Raw genomic sequence first — 27,868 nt, 5'->3', positions numbered from 1 at the left:
ATCAAATATAAATAAGAAACCCGACCTAAAGTTCCAAATTTACACAAAACACACGTCTCATTGGCCATTTGCAGTTTGCACTATTTTACATCACAAAAGATAAAAACAGAGAAAGAAAGATTATTTAGGAACAAGAAGGTGTGCGCGCGCGAACCATCCATAACAGAAACAACAATGGCTTCCATGAGTATATTCACCACCATTTCCCTCGCCGCCGACGCCCGGAATCCGGCCATCTATTTTCCCCGGCGGCGGCAGCCCAACACGGTCATTTTCGCCGCCGCCTCATCGCCGGAATCTCCTCCAGAAATAGAGCTCGAGTTCATCGGGGTATATTTTTTTTTATTCGTAAGAATTAAACATGATAGGAGGGACCAACTGAGCTAAATCCTTTGATATCAGAGTATCATTTAACTAATCTTATTCCTACCTATGAAGTTTAAGCAATACATTTCACATTTGTGCTTGTACTTTGTTTTTTTTCCAATGTAGCATAAAAATTCAGCTAGCTAGTTAGTTAGAATTGAAGTGTGGAATGAATGAATGAAAAATGTGAAACTTTTGTTTCTTGTTGCAAGCCAAAACCGGGAAGTGATGGATCGTACCCGGTGGAGAGAGTGAAAGCAATAAGCGGAGAGAAGCTGTTGAGGAACATCATGTTGGATAACAAGATCGAGCTTTATGCCACCTATGTAAGTCTCATACCACATGTTTTCAATCAACCACAACCACTAACATCTTTTGCACCAGATTCTCAATCTCAACTACTATGTAGTAGTTTTTTTTCTTATTTATTTAATATTTATTATAAATGTCAAAAAGTGCTTCCTAAGAAAAAAATATACATATTTGTTAGTATATTAAAAATATAAAAGTTATTTCATGTTTATATATTTTTAGTAATTAAAAACAGAATAAATAATTTATGCACTTGTAAAGGTTTTTATATTATCATGTGTAATAAATTTATTTACTTTATAATAGTTATATAAAAAATTGTATTTATAATAATTTTTAATCGGTTATAGTATAAATAAATTTACGCTAGAAATACATAAATATTAAACTCTTTAAAGTATATTGAATGCATTAATATGTATTCTTAAAAGGTTTAAGCTTTTAGAATTTTCATCAACCATGTAGATTAACTTGTGTCAGTTTAAATTTAATGGAGTTTTTAATGTTGTTTTCTAATTCGTATTTGAATCTTATGTGCCATTCAAGTTTTTTCTTCCTTAAAATTCTAATGAATCAGATCATTTACTCTGTTTTTATTTATTAAGTTTAAATTTGTCTCTATTTTTTTTTAAGTGAAGTTTTTTTTTTTATATAAATTTGAGTTTTGAGTTTTGATCGTTATTATAGATCTTATATATAGCAACTTGGTCCCTCTAAATGAGTTTTGACTTTTGATTGTTACTATAGATCATGTTTTCTAGATAGAGTAACTTTAGTCAACTTATTATAAGATAATTGAGTATCGAAATTACATTTTAAAAAAACTAAATTATTAATTTGACTCCTCTATTTATTTAATTAGTTTAAAATAGTCTCTTTATTATTAAAAAAACTCAAACTTTATATGAATTAAAATCAAATTTTAATATAGTTATAAGTATCAAGTACATATTTAAATCATATTATGTCGTTGTTGGGAACTAGTTTTAACTGCATCAAGAACAGGGGAAGCTGATGAACTGCGCGGGAGGTGGTAGCTGCGGAACATGCATAGTAGAGGTAAGGATTTGTGTTGTTCTCATGTTTATATGTCCCCATGTTAACAATGTGTTAAAGAAAATACTTTAATTCTTACATATAAATAATTATTGTAAGTAAAATCTTTAGAACGATACTAATTTTGAAAATTCAGTTAATTCATTAATAATATTGTGTGTAATGTTGGCTCATTCATTAATCATTTGATTGAAAATGAACTTTCTCAACTCTATACACAGTGTTCTAACTTCTAAACACACGCAAGCTTAGTTTGTCTTGGTCAATTAATAAGCATAACATCTTGAGGCATGAATCTTCGATCTTGAGTTTTTCACAATAATATAGTTCTAGGGTTCTTTACAAAGTAAATGTACTCATCAATCTCTAATTGCAAGTACATGTTGATTCTTCTGTTGCAGATTATTGAAGGAAAGGATCTTTTAAATGAAAGAACAAACACTGAACTCAGATATCTTAGTAAGGCATGTTCTCTCTCCCTCTCACACTCACATATACAATAACACTTTGTTCAAGTCATGACTCAATTTTAACTGGTTTAATTTGCAATTGAGTTGATTGAATTGTGATTCACGGTTTAGCTGATTGAAAATTTCCTATCCTAAGCCACTGTAGAAATTTCATAATCTCAGTGAAAGTCATTTGATATCGACATTATTGAATTGAATGCACTTTCAGCTTATCCAATGGAACAATGAGGAATTGGTGATTTATAGCCCTTTTTTTTTATTTGCAAAACCAGCTTCTTAGAAAGGTCCTTTTAATTTTTTAGGGTGATATGATGGTAAGTTTTGAAATTTTATGATCTTCTAAGCTTTCGCCATTTTAAACAGAAACCCGAATCTTGGAGGCTGGCTTGTCAAACTATTGTTGGAAACAAAGAAAACTCTGGCAAGGTATCTTACAAAATCATAGTAGGTGTTCTGTGTGTAGCAAGAGTGGTGTCACGAGTGTAAGAGCACAGCATATACCATGATCATGATCTACTTTTATTTGATATTTTAAATAAAAAGTTAATTGATTTTATAATAATTTAATCTGATTGGATGCCAATTCACCACAAGTACCATTAACATATATTTTCCTATATGAAGTCTATAATGGGACCATCAATGATGAAGACAATTATAGCATGTAGAAAGTAAATTTGCATTTGCTTGTCTCTTTCAACTTAAAGTAGAAGAATTTTAGTGAGAAGGGAATCTTTTTCTATTTTTAGATGTCTTAAAGAATGAGGCATAAAAGTATTGAGATCTCAAGTAATGATTGCTTTCAAAATTAAGATTGGTTTTCCTCATGTGCAATAGGTCTAGTGGATTAATATATTTGCTATGGTGGCCTTTTAGGTTGCTGTTCAAAGGATTCCTCAGTGGAAGAAGTAGTAAACCATGGATGCTTAGAAAGAAGAGCTCCATATGTTCCTCCTCAATTTGACACAGTTTGAAGCAACACTACAAATCATTGATCCATGCATCATAAATTTATGAAAACTTTTGCTTTGGTTCTTAATGGAATCTTGCAGATATCTGTAATGTATAATTTCCCTTCATGTTTTGTAATGGTTGCCACTTGGCTTCAATTCTTTAGGTTAGGGTACAAATCTTTGGAGTATACATTATCAAAGCAATTTTGAATTTGTTTACATCATCAATGCATGATACATTATCAAAGAAACTCTATTAGAGTGCAAATGACACATTATCTTTGATGTGCAATTCCCAAAAAAACGATGTCTTCTTTTTCTTCAAACAAATTGATGAGTGAGTTCCTTCACCACAGCAGCTCTCTCATGGCTAGACAGTGAGCTAGATCTTTGCCTGAGTATTGAGCTAAATCTGTATAGAAAATTTCTGTTCTTATTTCTCCTTATGTTTTTTTTTTCTTTACTTAATTGAAATCTGCATAAATAGACAGTATTTGAAAATTCCCTTTATAAGTCATAGTACAATACTCCAAATAGGGTCCCTAATAAAAAAATCAATTGTCCATCAAATTAGTTCCTGACTGATTTAGTAGAAATTCATGATCCTTGAAAAATGATTATATCCATCATTTTTAGTCCTACCATTAAATATTGTTTGTTAACCTTAACAAAGTGGCATTTTTGTGCCAAATTGGTGCTTCTACATGGCAAGAGTGTGCTAATATACTTGATAACGCCATTGAATTAGATGGCACAAAGGTGGGACAAGGTCACACTGTCTTCACTTGGTACTGCTCCAATAGCCATAATAGGCATCCCTGATTGTTTCATTGAATGCCATCAAACTGATATTTTTCAAGGGGAGGAAATTTCGGCCATGGCAAGTTAGTGCAGAACTTGTGTTTCTGATTCGTGATTTAAGAATATGTGTGTGGTATGACCTCAATATAGGAATGGCAAATATTTCAGTCTTGAGAAGAGTTTCACTGCAATTCTTTCAAGAAGGAAATTGGACCCATGATGATCTCTTTGAGGACACGGAGCTTGAAGGGGACACTGAGGAGGATCTATACCAGAGACTCCTATATTGTAGGTGACAAAGCTTTTACTTTGATTATTTAAAGCAATTGCATACAGTTCATTCACACTCGTAGAGGTTATATGATAGCAACAGGACACAAGCTGATGGAAGGCCCAAGAGACTTACCAAGAGGCCAGCCCATTACGAAGACTACGTCTGAAGCGCACCAAGGATTCTTGCTGAATATTCAATCATCATTCTGTTTTCATTCTGTTATGAGAATTATCCTTCTGTTATTTCCTTTTTAGTTTGTTACAGCCTAGCTGGCCCACATGTGGTTTTACAGCTTGTTATCCTTTCTTATAAATACCATATAAGGAAATAAAATCAGCAAGAAAGAATTTTACCAGTAGCATATTAGTGTCTTTAGTTAGTTGCACCCCTAACATTTCTGGTCCGACCTGCCATTATGCCAGAACATAATACGCGCCAAACCTCCATTGAGCGACTGGAAGAGGCCATCCACAAGCTTACCCAGCATCAATCCACCCTATCCCAAAACCAGCAGTCCCTAACCCAAGCCAATGCGAACCTCAACCTCAAGCTCGATTCGGTCCTCGATCGACTCGCAGCCCTCACCGAATCTCCACCCTCACCGAAACCACCCCCTTCACCACCGCCCAACACCATTTCCAGACCACACATGAAACTTGAAGTCCCACACTTCGATGGCCAAGATCCTCTCGGGAGGATCTTCAAAATCACGCAATTATTCGATTATCAAGGGATTCCTGATGCAGAGCGTATCACTGTGGCGTCCTTCTATATGGAGGGACTTGCACTCTGTTGGTTCCAATGGATGTCCAGGAATGGCTTCCTGACATCATGGCCGACCATGCTTCAAGCCTTGGAGTCGCGCTTTGCCCCGTCGTACTACGACGACCCACATGGTGCGCTTTTCAAACTCCAACAGCGAGGCACTGTCAACGACTACCTGGCGGAGTTCGAGCACCTCGCTAATCATGTTATCGGGCTGTCTCCCCCGTTGTTGATGAGCTGTTTTATTTATGAATTGTCGCTAGAGCTCCGCCGTGAGGTGCAAGCGTTGCAACCAATGTGCTTGCCGCAAGCCGTGGCCCTGGCTAAGCTCCAGGAAGACAAGTTCTCCAACCGCCGTCGCAGCAACCGAGCCACTTACCCCACCCACCACCAGCCACAAGGCCTATAACCACCACACCCTCCTCCAAATTGCCTTTCCGCCGCTTGTCCCCTGAGGCGATCGCCATCAAACGCGATAAGGGACTGTGCTATTATTGTGATGCAAAGTGGTTGACGGGGCATCGTTGCCAACCCCGTATCCACCTCCTAATCGCGGAAGATGACGTGGATCTGCTCACCCCACCGGACCACCCGAATCGCCCCAACCACACAGCGACCCCTCCCCGCCACCAGTCTCAGACGACTCTCAGCCCCAATTGAGCCTGCACGCGCTCTCCGGCATGCCTGTCCCTGAAACCTTCTGCGTGTACGACACGATCCACCATCACCACCTCACCATACTTGTCGATGGCGGTAGTACGCACAATTTTGTGCAATCCCATGTCGCTAAGTTTCTTGCTCTTCCCTCTACCTCGATAGACCCTTTCTCGATTATGGTTGGTGACGGCGGAGTCATGCAGTGTACCCGCCGCTACCCTCAGGTCTCCATTGAGATTCAAGGGCACAGGTTTATCACAGACCTTTTCGGGTTAGCGCTTAGTAGAGCAGATATTGTGTTGGGTGTCCAATGGCTGAAGGAATTGGGCCCAATCACTAGCGATTACACCTCATTCTCCATGTTCTTCACCCACATGGGCCTCCCGGTTCACATTGTCGCGGACATTCCCACTAAACCACCTTCAGCCTCAGCCCATCAATTGAAACGCATGCTACGAACCCAGGCGGTCTCGGCCCTATTCCACCTCCGCACCACACCCTCACCTTCATCCCTAACCACCTCCCCCACCTTAATTTCAGATGACCGTCCGCCACCCACAACCCTGTCCTCCCTCCTGGATAAGTTCCAACATATTCTCCGCGAACCAACCCAGCTCCCTCCAGTCCGTCCAATTTCCCACCATATCCACCTCTCCCCTAATTCCAAACCAATCATAGTTAAACCATATCGATACCCACACAGCCAAAAGACCGAACTCGAGAAACAAGTTCAATCCATGCTTGACTCGGGACTTATCAGACTCAGCCATAGCCCTTATTCCTCACCTGTGCTCCTCGCCAAGAAAAAGAATGGTAGTTGGCGCTGATGCATTGATTATCACACCCTCAATGTTATTACCATTAAACACTGCTTCCCTATGCCTACCATTGACGAGCTCCTCGACAAGCTGGGCATGGCATCCTGTTTCTCGAAGTTAGACTTACGCCAGGGATTCCACCAAATTCGAATGGTGAAAGAGGATATCCATAAGACTGTGTTTCGCACCCACAACGGCCATTATGAGTACTGCATCATGCCTTTTGGGCTGTGCAATGCTCCGGCAACCTTCCAGGCCACCATGAATGAGTTGCTTAAGCCTTTCCTCCCCAAGTTCATGGCTGTTTTTTTTTATGATATCTTGGTGTACAGCCCTTCATGGACTGATCATCTCCGGCATCTGGAAGCTGTTTTTGCCACGATCGCCCAAGGCTTCTTCTTCCTGTGTGCCTCTAAGTGCGTTTTCGCCAAAGCCAGCCTCCAGTACTTAACTCATATCGTGTCTGCTGCTGGTGTCGCACCAAACCCATCCAAGGTTTCTGCTATGTTGGACTGGCCCACTCCGACAAACACCATTGACCTTCACGGATTCCTTGGCCTTACCGGGTTCTACAGGCGTTTCATACATGGATATGCACCTCTGGCAGCCCTTTTGACCAATCTCCTTTGCAGGGACAATTTTCATTGGAATGATGAAGCTCAAGGTGCTTTCGATAAACTTAAACAAGTCATGACCACGACACCGCTGTTGACTCCGCCGGATTTCACTATTCCATTTTGCTTGGAGACCGACGCCTCCGGTGTGGCAATGGGAGCCATCCTTTCTCAGCGAGCACACCCGATAGCATTCTTTAGTCAACTCCTGTGCCCGAGGCTCCAACGTTCCTCTACTTACGTTAGAGAACTCCATGCGATCACCTCTGTCGTTTGCAAATGGCAGCACTATCTCCTCAACCACCATTTCATTATCATCACAAACCACTAGAGTCTGAAAGACTTAATGAACCAGGTGATACAAACCCCTTAACAACATCAATACTTGGCCAAGCTCCTGGGGTATGATTATACTATACAATACCATTCCGGCACCGGCAACATCGCGATAGATGCCCTTTCACGCATTGTGCCACCGGGACAATGCTTCATTCTCTCTATCCCCACTCTTGATTGCTTGGCCGACATCAAACACTCTGTGGTCAACTCATCCGCTTATCGAGACCTTCTCGATACGATTCAGCAACAACCTGATGCTCACCCAGAGTTTTCTACCCACTTGGGATGGATTCGATATCGCGGCAAGCTTTGGCTCCAACTCGATAATCCTTATATCCCCATGTTGTTGAATGAATTTCACTCCACGCCACTTGGAGGCCATATGGGAGAAACTAAGACCTTGCGAAGGCTCAAAGAAACCTTCTTCTAGGACACTATGCGCCGCGATGTTCGTCGCATGGTATCGGAGTGTCGCATCTGCCAACTCATGAAGTACGAGAGCAAGAAATCGGCCGGCCTGCTCCAACCGCTTCCAATTCCTTCAATTTTGTGGGAGGATCTTACTCTCAACTTCATCACGGGACTGCCGCCATCCCATGGGTGCATCACCATCTTGGTGGTTGTTGACTGCTACTCTAAGGGTACCCATCTTGGGGCACTGCCGTCGAAATACTCCGCCCACAAGGTTGCCAGCCTCTTCATCGACATCGTCTACAAGTTACATGGTTTCTCCCGTAGCCTGTGTCAGATAGAGACCCCATCTTTCTCCGCCAATTCTGGCGCGAACTATTCAGGCTAAGTGGCACCAAACTCCAATACAGCACCTCATATCATTCGGAGTTTGACGGCCAAACAGAAGTCCTTAACAGGACTCTCGAGCAATATCTCCGATCATTCGTGCATGACCGCCCTGCTCTCTGACACTCATTCCTTCCATTGGCGGAATGGAGCTACAATACATCAACTCATTACGGCACAGGCATGTTCCTTTAAGAAGTTACTTATGGTAAACCTCCCCAGCGTTCCCACAATACCTCCCTGGGTCTTCCACAATCAAGGCAGCTGATTCTATAGTGTTGACCCGACAAGAATTGCACAACAAACTACAACGCCGCTTAGCTAAGGCCCAGGCTGCTATGAAAATTCATGCTGACTGCCACCGTCGCGATGTGCAGTTCCATGTCAGCGATCTGGTCTATGTCCGACTCTGGCCTTACCTCCAATTATCCATCAGGCCCCATTATTCAAAATTGGCCAAACGATTTTATGGGCCTTATTGGGTCACCGAGAAGATTGGGCTTGTGGCTTACCGCCTCTAGTTACCATTCTTATATCTCACTTTGGTTCTTAAGAGAGATTAGCTAAACAGGTTTTAGGTAGATTAAATTTAAGTAGTAAGTCAAATATATAAAAATAAATCTAGATGATTAACTTGATTATCTTACATTGAATTGGAATGAGAGTAAAAGAATATCATCCCAAGAAAAAGATCCTGACCCCAAAATTTTGGTCGGTTACAAAGAAGCATAGATGATGATCCTTCTCGTTAAGGAAAGTCTCACATCATTGCACATCATTGCACAAACAAATATGAGTCATGTTTTGAGAGTGTTATGTTAAGTTATATATATATATATATATATATATATACACACACATATATATATATATATATGCTATGAAAATTTCAGAATGTGAATACACTTTCATTCAACCTTAGAGACTATCTGCTCTGTTTTTTTCTTCTCCTTTCTCTTTGTTTCTTCTTACATGGTGTTAGTCAGATCTCTGTTGATTTTTAAAGGTGTGTGAGGAAATCTTAAAAAAAAATACAAACAAGAAAAATATTCATAGACTAACATGGAAGAGTAGCAACTTCTTACCTCCACCTCTGGTATTTGCAAGAGAAAAACTATGATTTGTGAGTTGTAAAAATGAAGTTTACAGAAAAGAATGGAAATTATAAGCAACCAACTCCTTCACCAAATAACATGGTGGCCCATATAACATTCCACAATGAATCAGAGGCATGGGAAGGTAGGGCGCTTGGGATGGTAACGCATTATACAAAAATAGTTTATATCATGAACTTGTTTTGTGAATAACGAAGGGTGGGAATAGGTAGACAACTTGGTTGGTCTAGACACATCTATCCAAAATGTAAAATTTAAGTTTTTTCAAATGTCTATTCAAGTAAAATAAAATTAGGCTTTAAAAAAAGCATATTAAACCTAATAGGTTGATTTTTTTTTTACTGCAACATGCTTATATCATTTAATAAATAAGCAAAACATCAATACAATAAGGAGAATAATCAAAGCATTATGGACTAACATAGAACCTAAACACCCTTTCAAGAGCATGAACAACTTAGTTCACTTGTCTATAAACAAAATTCATACCCAAGATTATATTAAACCTAATATGCTAGCTTATTTGTATACATATATAATAAAATTACATTATGTTATATTATATATACATAATTATATATAATACATATACATATATTACAAAAAATAATACAAAATTATAATTTGTTACTAATTGACCTATCGACCTTTTCATAAGTCTTATGATAACATAGATTTTTAAACAAACTTTCAAGTTAATCACTCTAGTTACTAGTCGAGTTCGGTCTTAAAAAAAAGCTTATGAGAAGAAATAGGTCATACTAATCAAAGCTTTGTCTTTATATTGAAGGTAATAATAAGGTTTAAGCCTATCAAAGCTTGATCTCCATGACATGTTTCTACCTCTACGTATAATTAATTTTTCATAGATTAATTTAATTATATACTCTAAGTCATTAGTAACATTTTAAAACCCTGCCAATGTCTACTCAGACGAAGCATTCTACGCAGAAGATTTTAAATACCCTCCCAAAATGAATTACACACACGCTGCAAACTCGATATCCAAACTCAAGTTTAATTAATTATTTTCAACAACACCATTTTGTTTTGAAACAGATTTTCAAGAACACCAAATCCTAAACCAAACAAGCACTACTTGAATTTCTGATTTGTTGAAATAAACAAAAGCAATGCGTTATGACTTATGATGGCCGCGCTTTAATTTGCATAATTGTTTAATGAATAGTGGAATATGAAGGAAAAAAATAATAAATAACTGTGGCACATTCATCTTGACTTTGATATATATATATATATATATATATATATATATATATATATATATATATATATATATATATATATATATATATATATATATATATATATATATATATATATATATGTTTCAATTCCTCCCTAAGCAACTTCAAATACGATCTCCTACTCTCTTTATAAAAAAAATTGCAATCTCCTACTCTTTTTTTTTTACACGTTCAAATCACATGCGAGGAGCACAAAAGAGGTTATATCAACTGTGATAACTATTTTTTTTATTTTACTCATTATAGTGAGTTTTAATATAGTGCATGAGTTCCGATACTTTTAAGTAGTCTTTGAAGTATAGTATGAAATTAAACATTAGTAAGCTTCAACATCTTTCAACATTTTAAAAAAAACCTAAAAATAAATATTTTAATGGGTAATATATATATATATATATATATATATATATATATATATGCACACACAAGAGAAAGAATCTAGTTACTCCAAGAGTAAGTGTAAAGTCTTACTCTCAATTTGAACCTTTAATTTTATTTTGAATGAGAGGATGAGATTTATCCTATGCACACTTACCTTTTAGGTGTTCCATTTGCAATTTGTAAACGTCTGTCTATCTTCCCTTTCTAACACTAGGAAGCTCACTCCATTCTCTTTTCCTGCACCTAGTTTGCATTTCGTTTTCCTATAAAATCTAGCAATTAAATCTCCTATGCACTACACACGTATCGGACCTCTATCTCTCTTCCTCCCAATTCGCTAATGACCATTTATCATTTTTCTCAGTAACTATAAAACTCACTTCAAACATTCTGTCTCCTGTACATAGCTTAAATTTCATTTATTTCCATTTTTATTTCAGTTATAGACATTATATAGAGACATGTACGCACATTCTCGTGCACCTAAATAGGAACATGTACGCACAAAATTGTCACTTTATTATATCTAGCACTTGAGTTGGTGAGCAGATTATTCACATTATCTTTTGTGTGAACGAATATATGCATGGTATTAATCAATGTGATAGGTAAATGCAAAACTGGAAGGATGACAAGATTCATAAACTTTACATGAGTTGAACACCACACGAGCAAATTACTCACTCTTTGTTGTGTGATCGAATACATGGGATACATATATACATATGAGTTCTGATTTGAATGGCAATTGTTTTTTTTAGGTACTTTATCTAAGAATTCTAATGAATAATAAGTTTTATTCATTTGCACATAAATTGTTTGTTATAAAACCTGAATTTACTCCATTTTTTAGCCACCAAATTATAAATTCATTGCATATATTCTTCCAATAAGACTCCAATGAGTCACCACATGCACATTTCTTCAGTAAACAATTGTGCTCCATTTTCTTTAATTAACACTTCATCAATGTAAAACAAATTATAATTGTTTCTTCCATCTCTCAGAGCATATTGCGTGAAAATCTTATGAACCAAATAACAATTGTATGCTTCTATATCAGAGCATATTGCAAAATAATTTCAGTAATAGTTCAAAAGGCTATAAACTGACTACTACAATAAACATTTGTTGTTATATGATTCTCAACCAAAGTAAACAATTTACTAATTGCTAAACATTTCTCCAGCAAAACTTAAACTAGATTTTAAACAGAAAAATACATTCCTCCTTAATAAAAACCTTGTCAATGAAATAGTCCTTCTTCATCATAGACCTGCAAAAATAACACTGATTAGTTACGATAATGAATAAAACGCAAGTTAAAGATTTGAAAAAATACCATAAAGCTTACATTATTAATCATTTAGATTTTTTTTCTTGCAAGTCTTGCTGTTGTGACCATGCTCTCCACACTCATGGCATGCTTTCCTTTTAACCAATGACTTATTAAGTGATACTTCAAGCCCACTCTTCAATCTATTATTATGAGACACTTTTTCCCATCCTTTTTTCTCCCCTTTGTTTGTGATATGTGTGGGTCTCTAAGAATCAAATGTGGCACTTCACTCACATGTTCTGGCATGCAGAGTTTGTTCCCAATGGTGAGACTTGACTCCAAAAGTGGTAAACTTGTTTTCATTACAATTACTGACTTATGAGTTTGACCCAACTCCAAAACGATGAACCTATATATCTCTTTCGATTCTTCAACAAGATCAACTAATATGCTTGCTTGTTGTTGTGCGTGCATCCTTCTTAAAATCCTAGGTGTAATGGACAGACCATCAAAGTTATTTTTAGCATCACTAACCTCAATACATTTGTTAGCATCCTTCGTCCAACGTTGCAAAACAAAATGATCGGGAATTTGAACAACCCCTTTTGCTTGAAAAATTACAAATATGTGTCTGCACAATATCCCCATAAATTCAAAAAGTTGACAGTCACATTTAGCAACCTTTGAGTCTAAGTCTACATTAACATTAAATGTATCTCAAGCATCATAGCAACTAGACACCTGAAAGACATAACTAGGCCCATCTCTTCGAATCTTTTTCTTAGTAAACTCGTTGATCTTCCTAAGCTCATTTTGAAATTTTCCAAAAACATTTCTTGTATAAACAAATGCAGCATGATGTTCAAGTTTGGAGCCAGTACTCAAAATACGAAATTTATGCCTAGATTCGTAATCTTCCCTTTTTTCTACTTCTAAGCGACAATCAACTGTCTTTTCAAACTTCACCACAAATTCTTGTAATGTTGTTCTCGAGTGTACAAAAGAATCAAAAAAGGCATTAATGCCCTCATTTCTTTGAGTAGTATTCATACCAGCAAAAAATGTACTCCTATTGAAAATATGTATTCATGATTCTTTAATCCTATATAATCCCTGAAGCCATTCATTTCCTTCCAACAAGTTATACTCTTTCATTAGGTGCTTCCATTCTTCTTCAAAAATATCAATACAAGGTGACTCTCGGATGCATCTTTTAAGCTCACGCTTGAAAGTAGATCTTTTACGGTATACATGAGCTAACTTTTTAGGAAACTTCTTCCTAATATGCCACAAGCAAAGACGATGTCTTGTTTCTAGAAATACTTTTTTTATAGCAGCTCCAATTGCTAAATATTGATCAGTTATGATAGAAACAAGTTTTTTTCCACCTATTGCCTCGAGCCAAGTCTGAAATAACCAAGTAAAAGAATTCTTTGATTCGTCTAGTAACAATGCACAACCAAACAAAATTGACTGGTAATGATTATTCACTCTAGTAAATGGTGCAAACGGCATACTATACTTATTGGTTTTATAGGAGGTATCAAAAGTTATAACATCTCCAAATTGTTGGTCAGCTACCCTTGATCTAGCATCTACCCAAAAAAAATTTACCATCCGAGAATCATCATCACATTGGATTGCATAGAAAAAATTAGGATTTTCAACTTGTTTTCTTTTGCAATAATTGAAAACAGCTTTAGCATCTCCAACATCTAAATTCTTTCTTCAAAGATTTCTGATATGATTCCAACAATCTCTATTGGAGGAAGATGAGTCACCATTGTTGAAAATTGAAGCAACCTTCCCTGTAGGCAATCCTTCTTCCTCAAATTTTTCCACAAGACTCTGTGCAGCAACACTCATCTTTTTATGACACCTCATATAACACACACTTTTGGGGCCAAGCATTACATGGTTGTGATCATTGCTAAATGATTTTATAACCCAATTGCTTGCTACGCCATCTCTTGAAATAGTAAGTGAAGCTTGACAACTAGTTCAAAGAGTTGAACACTCTCTTTTACTTTGACAAATGTTATCATGAGTATCTTTATCCACTAAACTTTTTACTTTGTGTTGACCTTCACAACAATATACCAAGACTACCATCTTTGGTTTACTTGATCGAATCCATATTCCAAAACCATTCCTATTAGCAAATGAATTATAAAATTCTCTAACCTTTTCAAGAGACTCAAACTCCAACCCAAGACAAGGCTAGATATTCAATTCTTTAGCATCATTTGAAGCATCTCCTGGCATAACCTCCCCAAATGAAATTGGTGTATCCATGGGCATGACATTAATGGACTCAATTTCTTGTATTTCTATATTACCAAGAGTATCTGCCATCACTGTACTGGATAGGTCTGCATATTTTCAATAATCAAAATTTGTTAAAATCCAAATTTATGAAATGATTAGATGTAGCACAGAGTATTTGCCATCATTGTACTTAATAAGAAAATTAAAATTAACAGAGCAAGTTTACGAAATAGATAATTGAAGCACAGAGGAAGTTTACTAAATGGATTATTGAATTATATAGACAAGGTCCAGGAAGTGGATAATTGAATTAATAAAAACATAAAATAGTCAAAATTTGTCAAATTTGAAGAAAATGCATAGTTGGCGTAGGAAGCGAGAACATACACAATGGAAATCAACTTACAGTACGATCTCAAGCTTGTGGCAACTTAGATTATTGTTTCTATAATCAAAACATCAAAATGGAAATCAACGAAATGCAAACTAGGTGCAGGAAGAGAAAATAGAGTGAGATTCCTAGTGTTAAAAAGGGAAGATAGAAGGACACATAGGTAGGCATGGCAATGAAACCTGTACCCCTCAATATCCGCTTAAACTCGTCCCGATTTTGAGGGAAAATACCCAAGTTGAAAGGGTACGGGTTCAGATTCAGGGATTATCCAACTTTTTAAATCGGGGTTGGAGACAGGGATGTCACTACCTATCTCATACTCATTCTCGACCCGCCCCGATGATGAAATTATGAAATTTTTATTAATTACTTGTTAATTTTTTATAATTTTTACATAATTTAAAATTCTTTTCTTGATAATTTTTGTAGACAAATGCGCTGGAAATACAAGTAGTTAAAAATAATTGTGTAACAATCAATTTTTTTTTAAAATCAGATTTTCAATATAATTTTTTTACAAAAAATTTTTTTTTTTTACAAATCTGAACCAAGGACGGGGCGAGGATGAGGATACCCGACGGGTATGGGGATGGGGTAACAAATTTTAACCCGTCGAGTATCGAGGATGAGAACAGGTATATGTTGGGGAGTCGGGATTGAGAAATGGGGAGACAATACTCGTCCCCACCCCGTCCCGTTGCCATGTCACACACACACACATTATCTTCAAAACTTTAAAGAATAATAAGAAACCAACATATTTTTTATTTTATATTTTATAAAAAAAAACACTTGTATCATTTCATTTACAATAGGCACTTCAATATAAAAAGTAACATAATTAAAAAGTTTGAGAACTAACGTCTAGGTGTCCTTGCAAGAGAATGAATAATTATATTACTTTGTCTCCTAACAAACCGTACTTTATAATTTGAGTTTTAAGAGAGTAGGTTCCTATGCATCAATGATAATTCCACACTTTTTTTTAATCAGCAAAATGAAGATATATTTATGTGTAGGACACAAAGGTACCCAAACCTATGTACAAGTGGAAATCAGACATCACCTAGGATCCCTCACGTAAGCCACTGTTACAAGATATTTATATGGCAATATAAATAAAGTATAACCAAGGCTTATGGGGAGACCAAAGACGTGTACCAAAACTAATAATCCAACACTTAGAAACATATATTTCCATATTTATAAGAATCAAGAATACATTAAATCCTATTTTAATTAATGAGTAAGATTGAATAATTGAAGAAGGAAAAGTGGAAAAGTCACATGACATGCTACGAGTAAAAAAGAAGAAAAAGATATTTTCTTATTGCCGAAAAAGAGTTATAGTCTTCTAGACGGGGACCCTAATGGAAGCTCCAAGATTGAGACTTGTTTATAAAATTTAAATTTTCTTTGTTGTGACTTCAGTGTTTGAGCCTTGAATGAAAGATAAATAAGTCCCAAGATTGGTTGTACTCAACAACCAGAGCGGGCCAAAAAGTAGATGCCTTGAAAATTCTTGGCCTTTTATTATGTGGGGATATAATTTTGTACCCTTTTCTCTGGCCTTTCTCAAAAAAACACAGAAGCCGCCAATTTGTGGCTTTGCATACATGAAGTCCTTTACCCACAGGTGCCTAACATTGCCATGATTTTTTTATTTTTTTTTATTTTTAGTAAAAGTGGTAGAATGAGAAGGTATCCCAACTTTATCGGGGGAGGGTGTTATTGGTACGTTAAAATTAAACTTAAATATGTTTAAAACTATTTTATAAATGTTTAAATTTTGTTATGAATCTCTAATAAAAAATTTATTGTCATTTTGAATTTTTGTCATGAGTTCACTAATTAAGTAATCAATTATCATCTTAAAAATTAATATTTTTAACATTATTGACCGCTACGATAATATCATGTCATTCCTTAACTAGTCATAACTTAAAGCAAAAGTTTTAATATATTAAGGATTCAAAAGAATAAAAATATTTATTAATAATTTAAAACAAAATTCAATCATTTATGAGTTATATTTAAGCCTTAAAACTATTAACAAATATAAGTTTGAACTATAAGTAGTTTCACCCGGTTGGAGATATTTATTTAGCTCTAAAACGTTAAGAAATTTCTCTAAAGAAGATTGTTCATTAAGCAAGAAAAGTAATATGAAAGAGATTGAAACTCACAAATTTATAAAATGAAAATTCGTATCAAATTTTTAACTAGCGTCAGCTCGCTTTCGTTTATAATGGTTCCCATATGTAATTAGGTTCAAGTATGATATAATTAAATTAAAACCTATAAAAAGATGTGAATTAAGGCACGTTCATCATTGTCCCCACATGGCCCTAAGCTTTTTTTGGGGTATACAATAAGCATCTCATTCTTTTTATCCTTAGTGCCTTAAGAAATATGCATATAGGACATGTGAGGAGCGGGGAATGAAGGAGACTACTCTGGTGGGTCAATCCATAAGTATTATTATCATTTTATGGTCAATGTGTCTATACTACTAGCGTTATTCCAACAACTTAAAATTAATCTATTGCTGCAGTTGGGGTAGTTGAATCCACCCATTTCCCAATGTCCTTGTTTTTCAAAACCTTCAATTCAATCACATTTGCGGGCCAGGGAACTTTGGTACTCAATAATTGTACAACTATTAATGACTACAAATGTAGTGAAGCCCACACAAACATAAAAGATGTTTAATGTTGTGAAACCTAGAATGTGACAGACTTTGCCCTAAAATATGCAAAGGATGAAAGTCCATCTTAAGGATAGTCATGTATGCTATGTGAAACCTCTGACTATTGTTACTTGTTAGTGGATTTGTTGATGAGTAAATAGCTCATGCAATAATGTAAAAACTTTTTATATTTTTATTTAATCACAAATCGACTTGTATAATAAATTAGGTTTTACTTAGATTATTGGTTAAATTTTTTATTAAAAAAATTGAATAGAAATCATATGATTATATGAGAGTATGCATATCTTTATGTATCCCAATATTTTTATTTTATTTTATTAACGAGTGTCTTATTAGTATTATTTAGTTAAATAAACTTGTTAACTTTTATAATAATTATCTTAAAAATAATATGACATTTTGTTAATTAGTTGATAATATAAAACATTATTTTACAATGTACAAAAATTAAACTGTCGTCGATACTAAATCATTATACTCATATAAGTTATAGCTACAACTAGGATTAATTTATTCGATCAATGACTGTGAAGTGAGCTTTGGAACATTGGATTTTAAGCTTAGGATACTGGCTGGTTGTACGTGAAATTCAAATTCACAGGGTACTGTGCAAAACCCTCTTCTCATTAGTCAATGATTTTGAGATTTGTTAAAAAAATGATTTCTTTATTTATCATGAGATAGTTTTGCATACACGGAACCATAATATTTCATTAAATGGTCACTATAATATGGTAGTTTAAGCTCTCTATGCAAGCAATTGACCTTTCATTACAAAATCTATAGTCAGCATCACATCTCCCTTTGATGAGTTAATTTGACCATTTTCTATAGGGCTTGAAAATTCGAGCTTATTCTTTTTGCAAAATTGGTACTTGTTGGGGTTTACAAAGAGGTCATGATCCTTCAAAAGAAAAAAACTAAGAGGTCATGATTATAAAATTAGCTACTAGTATTATCGTTGCATTTTTTAAATTATGAACAAAATACGTAGATTACAACGCGTGATTTTGTTACTTCAAATTAAACTCAGGAAGTCCATTCCTTGTTGATTGTAATGAATGCTCTATGGCTTACGTGGCTATTTATATTTTAATCAAATACATCACGGTAAGTTTGAAATAAAATAAATCAACTTTTTTTATGCAATTTACCTTCTAAAGGTTTAATTACATGTAATTATTTATCATATCAGTTTTAGTTAATATAATTCATCCATTAAATTTTTAAATAATTACAAAGATATTTAATTTACTCTCATTAATTTTTGGTTTCTGCAGTTTTGTTCAGTTACCGTACGTATTCTATCATTTTTTTTCCACATATCATAATTTTAATAACACTGATATAATCATATAAAGTAAATTGCATATTCAAGTAAATTAATTAATTGCAATAATAAAATAGTACTGTTATAACGGGTTTCATTGTTATGCGTTACTTCGTATTTCACAAATTTATTTGACTAAATCTGTAAAATAAACAAAAGATATCATATTGCCTAACGGGAGTAGTACTACAATCATAAAATTTTGGTTGAAAAAAGAAGAAAAAAATTCATAAATTGAGAATTTTTTTAAAGCAACATATTGTATTACTTATAAGACATTGCTTCCATAAACTAGCTCACGTGATGCAAAATGGAACACTATTATTTATCATCAGATTAATCTAGTCTCACATCTCTTATCATACATCTTCTGTACCATATTCATGCTCCTTTCCCAGATCTTCTCCGTCAGTTGCCGCAAGCCATAATCATGCCCCTCACGTGTATATATAGATTAATTAAGTCTTCTTTTTCTTTTCAATTTGGCTATTTGGTTCACTAACCTCAAAATTAGAGGTGTCCAAATATGATACATAGTGTCATAATATGACTGATCAACGTTACCTATTAATAATTAAAATTCGATTTCCAAATTGAAAACTCAAATAATCAATTGATGAAATAAATTATTACTTAATTGGAGTAAATAAGAGAATTATTTTTGTAATTATATATATATATATAAATATATATTGTTCTTTCTCTTCTTTCCCTCTCTCCCTCTCCAAGTCTGTTCTCCCAACCATCAGTGGCCTTCTTTCCTCCCCTACCTCTGCCTTCTTTACCCTCTCTGATAGTCCGTCACAACTCACCACCGTCAATAAAGCTAGAATTCATTAAAAAAAAGTTAATCATCAGATGAAAAGGAACACCAATTTCTAAAAAAACAACTAAAGTAGAGTACTGAAATATGGTTTTAGAGGCAAAAAAAAAAAAAACGAAGGGGCAAAACAAATTGAGTTTCTCTCATAAGATCTTAGATCTGTGCGTTTTGAGAAAAGAAAACTGATGCCATCTTCCAATGAGAAGGAGTCACGAGCGTCAAGGACATGACGAATGACATGCTGAATCTGTCTATATCTATATCTATATGAAATTTGATGAAGCATTGCATTCCATCCATTTTCTAAAAGTACTAATACATAATTAATAATTATTAATGTATTTTATAAAGAAAAAATAGATGAATTTCACTTGAATAAAATGAGAAAAACTAATACAATTTTGTACAAAAAAAACCTTTTTTAGAGTACATAAAAAGTGAAATAAATTCTTATTTAAAAAGAATCTTAACAATTTAATTCACTTGAATTTCACAATTTATATACTAAACGTACGTGTAGTTAAATTAAAATTCTTATGATGGAACGCTTGACTTTTTAAGTAATAGTTTGCTTTTTTCTTTTCCAACCAATCACGGTTGAATATTTTGTCAACTTAGAGGGATGTATATAATATAATTTATAATTTTTTCTTTTATGTTTTGATAATAATAGGAGTATTATTATTGTTGACTTATTTTCAGAGTGTAAAAGGTGAAAAATAATCTAAAAATACTAATAAATAATGTAAAATAATAAAAATTGTACTTAAGATTTGTCTTCTGTTTATAAATTCATTTATGAACTTAAGAAACACAATTTTTTCTTACTGAAAACTAAAATTGTACGTCAATAATTAACTTAATAAATCTAAACCTTTATTATAGACATCAAAATAAAAATTTTAATCTTGATGGTTAAATAAAAATAACGCTAGAAAATCTAAGCAATATTTTAATGGTTGGCGTTTTGCTTTTTGACGCAGTTTTAACTTTTTAAAACTGTGGTTTCTCTCTCTCTCTCTCTCTCTCTCTCTCTCTCCCGCTCTCACTGCGCTCACGCACGCTCCTAAGCTTTTATTACCACTGTGCTCTCTTTTTCACACTCTTCCGTTTCGAGCTCTCTCTCACACACATTGAATTTCAAGGTCGCGACGCGAAATATGAGCTCTGAATAACAAACAAACAGAGTAAGCACACTTCCGTTCTTTTTCCATAGCCTTCAACTCTTTGAAAATTGTAGTTACGATTCTCATGCACAGATCTGTGTACGATTAACCACCGTTGTTGTCGTTGCCGCAATTTGAATTTTGAATTCAACAGAATTATTTTCTCTCTCACACACAAAAGAAAACAAAAACTTGTTCCTGAATTTCTCACTCTGAATTTTAAAGATATCACTCACTCACTCACTGAATTTTTAATAATAGAGTGAGAGGTTCTTGAAGAGAGCTTATGGTAGTTGCATTTTTGGACTCAGGAGTCAGGACGCTGATGTTTTTTTTTTTCTTTTCAAGAAAAATAAAATTATTGTTGATATTTGTGTTGTGGTGATTTATTTAGTCTTTAGAAACTGAGGTTTTCACTTTTTCACATGAAGTAGTGTTGTCATTTTTCAGGTTGGTGTCGATATCAAGGCATGAGAGATGGTTAGAGAAGATGCTGTAATGGGTGGTGCCAGTGAAGAGCGTGGTGTTCGGGTCACTCGAGCAATGGCTAGAGCTGTTTTGGGTGGGGTCTCTGCCTCTTCTAGACCGTCCTTCAAGAAGCAACACAAGAACAACAAAGGTTTCGGTAGGGTAGCACTAGCAGATGTCACTAACATAAGCAAGAAAGGGTGTGCTACATCAAAATCTCAGGTATGCAGTGCAAGTTAAATTGCAGTGCAATTTCAAATTCATTCTGTTTATTGGTATTGTAAGAAATGTGGACAAATGTAGCTTATGCAGCCACAACTGTGGTTGCGTAGTGGTGGTGTACCCCCGAAACCTTAACATTGCAGCCGAAATTGTGGTCCTAGACCCCTTTTTTAAAACCTATGACCCACTCTTTTTTTCCCCTCTAACTCAGATAGACTTCTTCTATAAACAACTTGTTTTGGTGGGTGTTTTGAGTACCTTATTGGCTTATTTTGAAGAAATTAAGTATTTGTGCGCAAGTTAGCCTTTTGAATTTGTAAAGCTCCAATACCTTAATTCTTCTTGTATTTCACTTTGATTTCTTATGTTAAATGGTGGAATGGCATGATGGTTTTTTTGCCAATTGTCATAGGCAATTTATGAAGGGAGGCCTGTTATGGCAGCGCCATAGGCTGCAATGGCGTGTATAGATGGGTGGAATTTTGACCTTCTACTGTATTCCGCCATCCACACTTGATAACACTGGATTCTTATAAAGGACTAGCTGAATAAAGATTTTGTAAATTTAAATAGTAACTCAAATATATTCAGTGACTAGAATGCAATTGAAGTATATTTTTAAGTTGCCTGAAGCAAGTTGGTGATATCTGTGCATTATATAGGCAAGAGGAGGTTACAAGAAGACTAACACAAAGGGAGCTTCCAATGTCTCCATTCAAGTTTTGTCAACTCAAGAAGATGTTAGAGCAAAATTAGCAAAAGATTTACCCTCAATATCAATGGTACAGTCACATGACGCTAATGCAGCTGAAAGGCAGGAAGGCACAGAGGTAGTGCAACCTTCTATGTCTGTTATGGCAGGTCCTCGGCTTTCAATGCAGGACTCTACGAAGTCTGATGAAATCCTTCGCTCTCCAAACAAAGGTTTTTCAATAATCTTATGTGTCATTGCTAGTATGCATTTCTAGTTAACTAGACTATATAGGTATGCGATTTATGAGATAATGATTGTAAAATTGAGATTTATAATTGCACTTCTCTGGTTGAAAATGAGGTAACTGTTTCTTTGTAACATAAGTTTGTGCCTTTTTTCTTCTGTATGTGTTCCTTTTTACTTGTTTACTTTACTCACATGTATAATTTTTTTGCATTGTATCAAAATATCATGTTAAGTTTTCCACAATATATATTTCCAAGAAGCACTGAATAATTTACCTGATTACAGGCTTTAAGATAGAAGCTATTGATCACTTTACCTGATGTCTATTTATGTGTTTGCTTCTTATAATATGAATTTAATTTAGTACAGCTGTCATCGAATCATAGACGGTCATTTATGACAAAATTGTTAACCTTTATAATAACTACTTTAAAATTCATGCCTAGGATGTTTTTAATTGGTTGACATTGTAAAAATCTTTACATTGATACAACATGAAAATTAAACTCTATACAAGGAACTTTCAAGTTCTTAGAGTTACAATTTATATGATTGCCTTTTTGCTAAAGCATTAAAATAGTTGCAACAAGAAAGATAACATGCAAGTTGGCATTTCATAATTTACTGATTTGTTTTATGGATTATGCAGACGTTGATATGATGATTACTGAGAAACTAAAACTTTCAGATGGTTTGGACATTGTGGACATTGATTCAGTGGAGTTAAAGGATCCTCAAGTTTGGAGTTCATATGCCCCTGATATATACAATAGTATATTTGTCAGGGAGGTTAGTGTTGTAGAAATGTCATCTAATATATGGATTATTGCTCCTATACTATTATTGATTACTTGACTGGCGACATTGTAGTAGCTTCTCTTTAACATTGTTATGATTTTTGTTTTTCTTCTATTTTCTCAGTGGCTCACTGCTTTATAACATTCTTTCAAAGTATTAAAAGCAGAGAGCATATTTATTCAGTAACAATGTAATATTGTTGAATAAATTAAATTTAAAAATAGAACTATATAGAACTTAGGATAAAATGGATAAGTTTCACTACAAAAGTTTGATAATAAATTTTGGTTAAATCTTTCCAGTTTGAAAGGAGACCGTTAAGTGATTACATGGATATGTTGCAGCAAGATATCACTCCAAGCATGCGAGGGATTCTGATTGATTGGCTTGTGGAGGTTAGTCTCATGGCATTTTTTTACATCTATACTACTTGACATCTTAAGCTTTTCCTATTGTCACTTGTTGCAAATCTATCTGTTTAATGCAGTTCAACTTCCTCAATGTATGTAATGTTTGGTCATTGTATAATTTTGAAAGTTGCACTTCTTTGATTCTTCCTCTAGTTTATTGCTGAGAAACTTTTGAAATAATCAACCTGACAATACAATGCTATGTGTTTTTCTTCAGAGTTAAATTTTTCATTACTCTCCAACCATGTTATTTTATTCAGTTAATGTCAAATTTTGATGAGTTGAGGGTGAGCCTTGGTACAATGGTAAGATTGTTGTTGCCTCATGAGTCATTACCTAGAGATCAAGAATTCAACTCCTAGAAGCAAGCTCTCAATGTATGGGCGTAAGGTTGTGTATATGTACCCTTCATAGATCCCACTAGGTGGAAAACTCAATCATTGGATGACCCTTTAATTAAATTTTTATGAGTTCATCTCAGAAAAAAGGATTATTTAATATTCTCTTGTGTTTGCCATGTGGGGATTACAAAACTTAATTTTAATTTCTAAACCAAGTTTCCTTTTCTTCTCTTTTGAATCTGGTGTTACATTTCGGTACTTGACTTCCATGTCATCATCTCAACCACTGTCACCATGCCTCTCCTATTATGCACAAAATATCTTGTTACTGCTTTCTTGTGGACAGATTTCAATAGGAACAATTGAATATTTGATACTGAGAAGAGCTGGATTTTCAGAACTTATCCGTGATAAAGGCACATTATTAGAAATAAAAAACAATTCTTTAATTACTTTTAGCTGAGTAGCATCAGTTGCTTCAATCTTTGGCTTCTAAATGGGTTATAGCTGAAGCTTTGTTATATTCTCTTTTCAGGTTTCTGAGGAATATAAGCTACTTCCAGATACTCTTTACCTTACAGTGAATCTGATTGATCGGTCTCTTTCTCAAAGTTTGGTTCAGAAACAAAGGCTCCAGTTGCTGGGTGTTACTTGCATGCTGATTGCATCGTAAGTACAATACTTTATAAATGTCCAGTTGGTCCTGATTAAGTAATATGCAAGTTCCACCTGCTCTGCTTTAAGCTTTTTGATGTTTCTCTCTGAACTCTAAACTATGAATACTGAGGAACTTTATAATGAGGTTGATATCACAATATATTTTACATCCTCAATCTACTATGATGATGAATTGATTATTACAGTTTCTTATATTATTTCTTTATTTGTAGGTCTTTGACTTGTATGTGTTTGTTCATTAACAGATTCCACATGGTATAAATTTTGTTCTCATGACTCTCTGTATAATAAAGTTAACAAAGTTTTAAGGGAATTTTATTTTGATTTCCATTAATAATCTTTTCAACTCCCAGCAAATATGTGTTTATGTTGGGATCAAAATGCAAGGTATGGGACTTGAGTCCGGCATTGGAAGTATAGGATTCTAGTGTGGGGTTTACAAGGTCTTGGACTCTTTAACTGTAATGACTAGCTTTCATGGTGTGGCTCCTCCAAGTTTTTTATCACTTTGGAAAGTGTTTTATTGTTTTGCTTTGCTAATTTTACACAGTCGTGAAGAATTAGAATACGGTCAAATTGCTGTATTATAATTTCTTCTTGCCAATGTTGATCTTGGTTAATCTGATAGGGACAATCTATAATGTATGATATGATTTCAATTTTTTCAAAGACGTGAGGAAATTCTAAATCGCTTGTCATTTATTTTTCATGGCTTTAAGAAAGTATGAAGAGATTTGTGCTCCTCGAGTGGAAGAATTTTGCTTCATCACAGATAATACGTACACAAAAGCAGAGGTATAACATTTGGTAGTTCTGTTGCAACCTTCATCTTTTCAAATTTTATTTATTACAGCTGCTGGTGATATATAAAACACCTAATCATTGGCATGTGATAGGTATTGAAAATGGAGAGTGAGGTTCTAAATCTGTTGCATTTTCAGTTATCTGTTCCCACCACAAAAACATTTCTCAGGTGCATATTATTATTATTATTATTATTATTATTATTCAAATGATGTGCTCACTAAGCATATTCAAGAGTCGATGTCACGATCCATGCTTTTTGCGAATGGTTTTCTTTGTTTGTTTTTCATGTTTCTCACTTTCCTACGCATGTTCAATGCCAATTCCAATCTCACTGGTCAGTGATTGAATGGATACTCAAACTCACTAATGGCTCTGCTTGGAGAGCTTAGAGAGAAAATAAATGGGAAGTTAGAAATGTTAAGATAAGCTTTGGAAGTACATGATTTTGTGAAGTATAAATAAGACAGAATACTTCAAATGTAAGTTAAGTAGAAAGCCATTAATCTTAGCTTAGAGGTGAAAATTATACACCATACCAAAAGTCACTCAGACTATATGGGTTTCATTATACTAAATGGCGGAGAAATAGAGGGAGAAGTAAACCATAGGATTCAAGTATGTTGGATTAAATGGAGTTATTCAAGTTATTTGTAAGCAGAAGGTACTCAAGCTTTTTGGAAAATTTTGCTGCATAAGACCTATGATGTATGGAACTAAATATTGGGTAGTAAAAGCTAAGAGAATAAACTCAATGTAGTAGAAATGAGAATGTTTTATTGGATGAGCTGACATCATACTAAACATGATATGATTAGGAATGAAAGTTGGGGTAGCATTTATGGTAGAAAAGATGGTAGAAGCTCACCTTAGGTGGTTTATGCTTGATTGAAGAAGAGCTGTAAAAGCCACACTAGAGAGAGTAGATCACTAGATCTGATGGAGGGTGACTCAATCACCATTGGCAAAGGGAGATTGAGAAAAATAATATGAAAAATCATTAAGAGACTTAAGAGTTAAATAGTTTGTCTATAAACATGATTTACAATAGAACATGACATCCTTTGTTTCACATAGCAGACTCCGCCTCAGGGGAAAAGGCTTAGTTATTATTGTGTGCTTGCGTCTTTTATGTCATTTAGTTAAAGCATAACTGAACTATGTCCATCTTGTCTAACTTTCAGGAGGTTCATCCTAGCATCAGAATCTTCTTACAAGGTATACTGTAGATTGCAGCTGCTATTAAACATCCACAATTCAACTTTTTATTGTGCCCAAAAGGGAAACAAACAAAACCAATTTGGTTGTAAATTTTCCATGTTATACAGGTTTCATATGTTGAACTGGAATTTCTGGCAAATTATTTAGCAGAGCTTACTCTTGTTGAATACAGCTTCTTGCAGTTTCTACCTTCCTTGATAGCTGCATCTGCTGTATTACTCGCCAGATGGACCCCCAACCAATCAGAGCATCCATGGGTCAGAACTTTATTATGATTATTTGCAAGTGTTGACAATTCGCCTTATTGTTTGGATGTAAATAAATCCTAAGATTCACCTGTGCATTTATTTGCAGAATTCAACCATGGAACACTATACGAATTACAAAGTGTCAGAGCTTAAAACTACCGTCCTTGCACTGGCAGATTTGCAACATGATATGAAAGGCTGTTCTCTGAATTCTATACGCGAAAAATATAAACAGCAGAAGGTAGAAATTCACATTCCAAAAGATGAAGTAGTCACATGCTCCAATTGCTAAATATCTTAATATCACAGGCTTATTACGTTTATCTCCAAACCTAAGTTTGTTTTAGCTTAATTAAGATGCTAATGACAGTGAATTTTGCTTTCTATGACAGTTCAGGAGTGTGGCAAATTTGTCTCCGAAACCGGTGCAGTCACTTTTCAAGGCTCAAGTATAAAACTGTAAATGATGCATCTATGAAGACTAAATATTGACTTTCAGAATTTCTGATACTGGAAAGGTGTATTATCTTTGGTTGTAATTATTTGGCCATTCTAATTATTGTTAATTCCCAATCACCGCCTGATCAGTAGTTGTAACTTGTAGGATGGTACCAAGCTCTGGTACTTCTAGATCTTGTAACATGAAATTGTTACATCATGATGATTGATACAATTAAAGCTGAGAATTATAGTACTTTGGCATCTGTTTTGGACTCCATTTTCAGGTAGCCGTTAGGCTGCTATGCAAGTGCTTCATGATTACTTTTATATCGTATCA

At 34.7% G+C, this 27,868-nt stretch overlaps 2 protein-coding genes across 7 annotated transcripts; both read left to right on the top strand.

The window, feature by feature from the left end:
• The first annotated feature begins 27 nt into the window (after positions 1 to 27).
• On the top strand, positions 28 to 3,487 carry LOC114392537 (photosynthetic NDH subunit of subcomplex B 3, chloroplastic-like). Of its 3 annotated transcripts, none has more exons than XM_028353704.1 (6): positions 28 to 330; positions 579 to 692; positions 1,684 to 1,737; positions 2,136 to 2,193; positions 2,568 to 2,630; positions 3,081 to 3,487. In XM_028353704.1, the coding sequence occupies exons 1-6, from the start codon at positions 175 to 177 to the stop codon at positions 3,176 to 3,178; spliced, it is 543 nt and encodes a 180-aa protein (XP_028209505.1). In that variant the 5' UTR covers positions 28 to 174; the 3' UTR covers positions 3,179 to 3,487. The 3 variants fall into 3 exon arrangements, with proteins under 3 accessions (XP_028209505.1, XP_028209508.1, XP_028209507.1); XM_028353706.1 differs by having other exon boundaries at positions 29 to 330; positions 2,136 to 2,198; XM_028353707.1 differs by lacking the exon at positions 2,568 to 2,630 and having other exon boundaries at positions 2,136 to 2,198.
• A 17,286-nt stretch (positions 3,488 to 20,773) lies between these two features.
• LOC114392533 (cyclin-A2-2-like) lies at positions 20,774 to 27,865 on the top strand. 4 transcript variants are annotated; one of them, XR_003662334.1, is made up of 12 exons: positions 20,774 to 20,981; positions 21,411 to 21,650; positions 22,313 to 22,574; positions 23,240 to 23,379; positions 23,691 to 23,783; positions 24,675 to 24,808; positions 25,537 to 25,612; positions 25,714 to 25,790; positions 26,806 to 26,839; positions 27,015 to 27,099; positions 27,197 to 27,331; positions 27,488 to 27,865. XR_003662334.1 is itself a non-coding variant. In XM_028353702.1 (12 exons), the coding sequence occupies exons 2-12, from the start codon at positions 21,438 to 21,440 to the stop codon at positions 27,551 to 27,553; spliced, it is 1,380 nt and encodes a 459-aa protein (XP_028209503.1). In that variant the 5' UTR covers positions 20,774 to 20,981; positions 21,411 to 21,437; the 3' UTR covers positions 27,554 to 27,865. The 4 variants fall into 4 exon arrangements, 2 of the variants coding, with proteins under 2 accessions (XP_028209503.1, XP_028209504.1); XR_003662333.1 differs by having other exon boundaries at positions 27,483 to 27,865; XM_028353702.1 differs by having other exon boundaries at positions 26,950 to 27,099.
• Positions 27,866 to 27,868: the final 3 nt, after the last annotated feature.

The sequence above is a fragment of the Glycine soja genome, chromosome 17 (assembly GCF_004193775.1).
Source record: "Glycine soja cultivar W05 chromosome 17, ASM419377v2, whole genome shotgun sequence".
Classification (NCBI taxonomy): Eukaryota; Viridiplantae; Streptophyta; class Magnoliopsida; order Fabales; family Fabaceae; genus Glycine; species Glycine soja.
This window is presented reverse-complemented; position numbering and strand designations above follow the sequence as displayed.